Here is a 7,922-nt window from a genome sequence, read left to right on the forward strand (position 1 = left end):
GATGAGTATAGCTGCTCTCTCCATCTATGTTAATTGTTTCCATTGGCCACGGTCCTGGGCCAGAGTTTTGAGGCTGTCAAGATCTTGTTGTGACTTTAGTACGGAGGGCACTGCGTTATTTCTAGGTTGTGCGTGATTTGGCATGGTTAAGCGTGGGTTGCGTAAAAAAGTGACAAACAGCTCTCCGTTATTTCAGATGCCGGTAAATTTAAAGCAGCACTATTACTATTGTCGTCGTCGTCGTCGTCGTCATCGTCATCGTCATGATTATAATAATAATAATAATAATAATAATAATAATAATAACAATAATAATATTATTACTATTATCATTATTATTATTACTATTATTATTATTATTATCATCATCGTCATCACCACCATCATCATCATCACCATCATCATCATCATCATCATCATCATCATCATCATCATCATCATCATTATTATTATCATAAGCATCATCAATATAACTCATGGGAAGAGAGAGAGAGAGAGAGAGAGAGAGAGAGAGAGAGAGAGAGAGAGAGAGAGAGAGAGAGAGAGAGAGAGAGAGAGAGAGAGAGAGAGAGAGAGAGAGAGAGGAGAGAGAGAGAGAGAGAGAGAGAGAGAGAGAGAGAGAGAGAGAGAGAGAGAGAGAGAGATTTTCATGGTACATACTAAGACAAACCACAACGACCCCATTTGCTTCGAACCTGTACAGTGAGGGGAGGCCTTTTTATTTGAGAGGGCAAATCTCATACCGACAGCACATCGGCTGGATCGTCGATAGGTGTCGCTCGCTGGGCCACTACTACAATCGATTGGGCGATGATTGCCCGATGGGTCACTCGGCGTGTTGGCACACGATAGCATCATAATATAATAATGTATCGTGTTATCATTTGTGTGTAGTTGGACAACTAACTGCCAACCATTTTCATTTTCTACCAAGATAAACCGACTGACTGAGTCAGAGTGAAAATATCACTACCAATGTGCTTTCCTTTCTAGTCTAGAACTAAACGATCTATTTATATTTATTGTGAAACGTTATATTGGGAATTCATCGTTCCCATTATCCACATTAAACAGATCAAATGCCTTCCATCATGGCCTCTTGGACTAAAGAGAATCTCCTTACTTTTGTGAAACTTTATCGTTCGTGTGAGTGCTTGTGGAAGCCAACTTCGAAAGATTATTGTAACAGGTATCAAAGAGATAAAGCCTACGAAAAGCTTGCCAATTATTGCAGGGAATTTGAACCCACGGCTACTAAAGATACGGTTACCAAAAAGATTTCAAACTTAAGGGCTTGTTTTAAAAAGGAATATAAAAAATTCATCAGTTCTAAAGAGACAGCTACGTGTGATGACGACGTGTACAGGCCAAGATTGTGGTATTTCAACGAAATGTTGTTTGTCGAAGAGCACGAGTTACAGTTTGATGATATTGATGGCATTGCTGTTGACACGGATACGATCTCTGATGCCAATCCTTCCCCTTCCTCCTCCTCGTATAACTATAAACAAGAAATAATACAACCCGAAGAAGAGGCAGTAGAAGTAGAGATAGAAGATGATCGTGTGGACTCACCTGTTAATTCAGTAAGTATAGATGTTGTGCGCTTGGCCACGGACCAACAAACAAAACCATCTGTAACCTTGAACGTGTAAAGTCTTTTTAATACAGTTTAGTGAGAATTACTCATAAACATGGATGACAAAAAAAAAACAATTTAAAAAAAAGACCCGAGTGACGTCAACTTCGTTCCCTCTACAGATAGACTATAAAAGTTCATGGTTACACAGAGATTTGTGTGTTGGTCGTTATACTTCCGGATGACAATGTTGTGAGCTTCTTAGCCAAGCGCATGCTACCTATAGCCTAATTTGGTATTTTCGACAGTTATCGTATTGTGAAGAAAGAATGCAGTTTCTTTTATGTACTATTCAAACATAACATTTTGTATTCTAATTAATTATTTTCGCATATCATTTATATTTCAGCAAACTGCTTATTCCAATATAATATAGTAGGCCTATAGAGGCGCTGGGTTACATTTTGATGTGATATTTTAATATCTTTATGAGTGCATGTTGTACTACTACTACAACAACAACTACTACTACTACTACTACTACTACTACTACTACTACTACTACTACTACTACTACTACTACTACTGCTGCTGCTGCTGCTGCTGCTGCTGCTGCTGCTGCTACTATTACTACTACTGTGGAAATGAAAATGCTGCTTGAAGCTCGAAGTTAATAATAACGATAAGTTATGGAATGTTAATTCCAATTTATGTGGATGTTTCGGGTTTCCCCTGTAGCAACATATTGTTATTGTTTATTTACCTTTACTACGCTACTCTCACATTTCTTATTCTTTCATTCATCGTGTTTTGTTGACAAAGGGAAAACCCGAAAATTTCACATTATCTATCTACTTTCAATTAATTGAAGCTTTCACTCCAATACTTATCGTTATTATGTTATTACTCACTGTCTCTGTCTTAAAGCAATATAATGTCGGGATCGACGTGTGCACATTTTCATATCCGATAACCAAAAATTGTTTGGACTCATTATTGTAATGGAAATACTCTCAAACCATTGCAAAATATTGTCCATTACAACAATGTTAAACCAAGCCCATTATTGCATTCGGTTATCAGACCTGCTAATATGTATACCTTGGTCGCGATGGATCAGATGCTAGGAATTGAATTTTTAGCAACAAATAACAAAATTTGGATTAACTTCCTTTCCATATTATGGAGAATAAATGATATTTCTAGCATTGTACAAAACTCCAAGTTTGTATTTCTCGTTAGTATATTCTTAAATTCACTTTTCGCGCTCCGATTCATCCGGTCAAATTCCGTTTTGAGGAGAGGGTCACATATAGTTATTGTTGCTATTATTGTTATTATTATTATTATTATCATCATCATCATCATCATCATCATCATCATCATCATAATCATCATCATCATCATCATCATCATCATCATCATCATCATCATCATTATTATTATTACTATTGTTATCTTTATCGTTCCAGGCGCCATTGTCGCCCGGGGCCATGTCAGAGGTGTCCATCAACTTTGACCAAGAGACCGACAACCAGTCCTTAGAATGGGTTCGCACACACTCTCCTATCTGCTCGACGTCAAACGCTAAAGATCCTACTCATGGTCCATCTCGTCTTCTTCCTCCGCCGCCTCCACCACCAAAACGTCCTAGGAAAACACCAAAATTCAGAAAACGGAAATGGAACAATGCCAATTTTCATGACAATATAAACATCGAAGACAGCGACGACCTTATGAAGGTTGCTCGAGAAAATCTTCTCCAAGAGCTGTCCGAGGAGGAATTAGTGTCGTATGGAAAAAACATCGCGCACAGACTCCGAAATGTAGAAAAAGCGCAGAGAATCCATGCCTTAAAGTTTATTTCTGATATTTTATACGAAGCAGAGCTGGGCACTTTGTCCAGGTTTTCGACTTTTGGAACGAGGCCGGCTCAACAGTCTTCAAATTCACAAGATTTTGTTTCAAACAATTGTATTGGGTGTCATTCTTGCAACAAAGTGACAAGCTGCACGGCGCGTTCCGATTCTCAATGAGTGGAAGAGCAACTCAAAACTACGCTCACATAGTGGTTGATACGAGACTGTAATACAGTGGAATCCTGATAAAAGCCAACACCCCGGACCCGAAAGATTGGTTGACTTTAAGCAATGTTGACTTAATCCATTATAAATGGAACACTCTTAGTAGATAAAGAACAGACAATTTGAGACTGAGACCAACAAGACGTTCTGTGCTGACTTTAAAGTAAACTGTAATCAGATGTCATTCTCCAAGAGAGCAGTAACCAGTGGCGTGGCATGCTTACAGTATAGGGTGATGCCAGAATCAGAAGAAAATCACTTAAAACATGTTATATTTGTAAATACGAAAGAAATTTTTAAAAATTAAAGAAAAGATTTACTCAAATAAATAAGAGGCGGTATAAACCATGTCTCAGTTTTATTATTTTTTAAAATGCTGTAATCCATTTTTAAAAGATGAATGCCAGGCACCAAATCAACCAATCTAACCACGCCCCTGGCAGTAACAAAGATGCATCTGGGGATTAAACTTAAGATATAATGAAGCCCGAGTCGCTTTATTACTGCTTTTCCTTTGTTGATAACACTTAAATTTGCTGTTGTAGGTGGATAAGTAATGAGGAAAACAATGGTTTGAATAAGGTTTAGTCACAATCGACGTGTACTTATTTGCAGGTCTGATAACCCAAATTACTATGGGTTCATTGGTGTAATGGAAATAACTCTCAAACCACTGGTGTCCATTTCAATAATGTTTAACCAAACCCAATAATTGCGTTTGGGTATCAGACCTGTAAATTATGTGCACGTAGGCCATACCGGTTCAAAAAATGTAAATACAAGTCAATTTTTGATGTTGTTCTAAATAATACAGTAAACCACTGCTAAGATAACGCAATATATTATAATGTATGAATATAAATTGTAAATTCTGAACGATATATATATATATATATATATATATATATATATATATATATATATATATATATATATATATATAAAATTGTGACATTTTGAATGTTAATAAAATGTGTGTAAATATTCGATGAGTGACTCCATCTGGGGTGGATGCTATAGAGTCGCATAATATTATTAGGCCCCCTTTTCTACCTGCACTCTCACAATATTGTCATGTCTTAACCTTTAAAGTTGTACGAGCTCAATTTAAAAGCTGTGTGTGTGTGTGTGTGTGTGTGTGTGTGTGTGTCTGTCTGTGTGTGTCCTGGGTTCGAGCCTCGCTCGGCGCATAGTTGAGTCCTTGGAGAAGGCTATTTACTCACATTCTCTCGCCGTAATCAGGTGTAAGAAGAGTACCTGACAGTTAATAGTATTGCCTCTGTCCGAAAAAAAAAGTGTAATATCGCCTCAAATGTCCCGTCCTACATGTTAAATGTTGATGTTGGCCAGGGACCCCTTGTAAAGCGTTTTGAGCACGTTTAGTGGATATTACGCTATACAAAAGTTCAATTTGTGTTGTTTATGTGTGTGTGTGTGTGTGTCTGTGTGTGTGTAAATTTGCGGAAATAGAATTACCATTTTGAGGAATATAAGCAGTTCGAGTGAAGAGATTAGAACAAGAATAGGAAAAGCAAATTCCTTTGTAAAAAAAATGTATTTCTCTTTTGGTTGAACAACATCAACACAAAAAAATGAAGATTTACACAATGCCACAATAGTCCCTGTCTTGTTATACGGACGTGAAAATGGGCATGATCTATACTAACTTTCCATGTGCTCGAGGTCATTGGTCACATTGCAAAATGTGCTCAAAGTGGCCTACATAGTGAAAAGTGTTCACAGATTTTGAACTATCTCACATCACGATTGGTCATTGTCTTAAGCTTGACACATGGGTATGTTTACAACTTTCATAAACAAAGCAGCGTGTTTACATTTGTTCAGAAATGTCCAATCGTTGGACAGCAACAAATCACGTGATTGATGACTCGGTTGGACGAAAACATGAATATAGATCGCTCCCATTGGCATCTAGTTGTACAAAGAAGACAGAAATAAATTAAACGCGTTTCACAAGATCTGTTTGCGCAAAGTAACTTGGAAAAATAAGATCAGAAATGAAGAATTAATTAAAAGAACGGAAGCTATCGAAATGGCGGACATAGTGCGGGAAAGAAGATTGAGATGGTTTGGTCACGTAATGCGAATGAAGGACGGTAAATTCCCAAAAAATGTCATGAGGTGGAAGCCGTCTGACTGGAAGACGAAGGATAGGTAGGTCGAAGTTAACCCAACTATAGGATAATCGTCACATTCGTTTCGATACAACCAACATTTCTCTTATTCAAATTTCTTTTGTACCGTACATCATAAATTTTAAAGAAAATGAACAATGTGTTGTTGAGCACGTTTTGCTAAAGAAATTATGTATCGCAAGAATTTTACTGCTCCTATGTCTGAGTGATAAAAAAATCTTTTTTTCTTTTTGGTGTTAGTTGGGTGTGAAGTTTTGGGGAAAATCTTGAAAATGGCTGATAAGGAGAGGACTAACTTGAAGGCAGACCACGGAGGACTGTCGTGGGAGGAAGCCGAAGAGATAACGTGAAGATTTGTAACGACGGAATACGTCGGTCGGTACGGGAAGGACTAATAAATTAAGTAGGCGAGGTCGAACTGGCGAGACATAACCTAGCTTGCCTCATAAAGTTAATTTTGATCGCATTTCGGATACATTTTAAGTATAAAGCAGTGTTAGTTTTGTTCACTTACACACCATTTGAAAGATCGAAATGATTTTTGTTACCATGAATATTTATTAGATATCTGGTTTTCGCTTTTTGGCAATCACGGTTCTTAAGTGTAAAAATCATTTCGTTCTTTTAAAGGGTGAAAACATCCGATCTCAATGGGAAATGAGACATTTTTCAATTTTGCAATCTCCAAAACATGGATAACATCCCTTGCAAGATTTATTGAAACTTTGGAACACTGGAACATACATCTCGCCTAGTTAATTAATTCTCAATAGCTCTGTTGGTAGAGTACTCACTTCACGAGCAAGGGAACCGACGGACAGACGGTAATTTAACCAGAAGGTCTGAGGTTCGATTTCCCCAGTCGAGGTCGACTGATTTTTTGTGATCGTTTTTTTCTTCTATTTTTCTTTCTTGCTTTGTCTGGCACCTTTCATAGACACTTGTTCAGATCTTCATCTTGCACTAGTTTACCACACTGGCATGCTGTTCTGAAATAGTGCCTTGGTAATTCGCCGTGTTTCTGAGACGTATAGAAGCATAACCTTCACAGTGGAATTGAAGATGCGTTATTTTGTGTTGGTGTTGATTTCTCTGGAATTCCAGACCTTCTTTAATGCTTGAAACAATATCATTGTCGCTACCTCCTTGTACTTCCACAACGATGCCCAGGTAAACAAAGGAGTCAACTTCCCTGATTGCCCCACCGTTCACCGTGAATTAAATAATACTTATTAATTGGAAAATATTTATTGAGAAAGGAAATAACCAAAACTCTACAAAACAACAACAACAAAAACAAAAAACAAAAAAAACAAAAAACAAACAAAAAAAAAAAAAAAAAAAAACATCTGCTTGTATTATTAAAATTGTCACCAGTGTTTAAATACCGCATATTTTGCCCCTGTCATCAACTAACAATTATGAACCGACGACCCATAGCCACCTTAAGTACTTGCCTATCACCCCAAGCAATCAGCCCCACAGATCCTTAGCATCCTTCACAATTTTAACACAGGCAGTTGAAACAAAATGTACTGCGATGTAATTCCTTCATCAATGTGTCAAAATATTGTGATAAATACCTACTAACTGTGGGACTGACATATTTGTCTGAATAGCATGTACGGAAGGTAACCCGGGGAATGAGAATGATCTATAATATTAACTTTAATTCTCTTGCGGAGGATCGTCACGTTGTCGTCGTGCAGGAGCTTGAGTACCTTAATGATCCTGAAGGTGATGCCAGCCTAGATACAATCATGCTGGAACAGCTGATGGTGGAAATGTCAGACTAAGAAAGATCCAACCCGGCGTCCAGGCAAGGCCTGCCTCCTCCTGGACCCAAATCTCCACAATCAAGAACCTTTCCATGTGCTCGATGTCAATGATTGTAATATTGCAAAATGAGGTCAAAGTGAATCACATAGTGGAAAATGATCACCGTTTTCGAAATATGGAACTTGACAATAGGTCCTTTTTTTTTAGTTTGACCCATTAGAATGTTTACAGCTTTCATAAATAAAACAGCGTGTTTACATTAACTAAGAAATATCCAATCGTTGGAGAGCAACAAATCATATTATCGATGACTCGATTGGACGT

The 7,922-nt window shown here is 37.6% G+C and overlaps 1 protein-coding gene across 1 annotated transcript; it reads left to right on the forward strand.

Moving 5' to 3' along the window:
* The first annotated feature begins 850 nt into the window (after positions 1 to 850).
* On the forward strand, positions 851 to 4,008 carry LOC144967891 (uncharacterized). Its single transcript, XM_078905637.1, has 2 exons — positions 851 to 1,586; positions 3,052 to 4,008. Exons 1-2 carry the CDS (start codon positions 1,080 to 1,082, stop codon positions 3,613 to 3,615), a joined length of 1,071 nt encoding a protein of 356 aa, XP_078761763.1. The 5' UTR covers positions 851 to 1,079; the 3' UTR covers positions 3,616 to 4,008.
* Positions 4,009 to 7,922: the final 3,914 nt, after the last annotated feature.

The sequence above is a fragment of the Berghia stephanieae genome, chromosome 3 (assembly GCF_034508935.2).
Source record: "Berghia stephanieae isolate SIO BIC M18660-M18661 chromosome 3, UCSD_Bste_1.3, whole genome shotgun sequence".
Taxonomy (NCBI): Eukaryota; Metazoa; Mollusca; class Gastropoda; order Nudibranchia; family Aeolidiidae; genus Berghia; species Berghia stephanieae.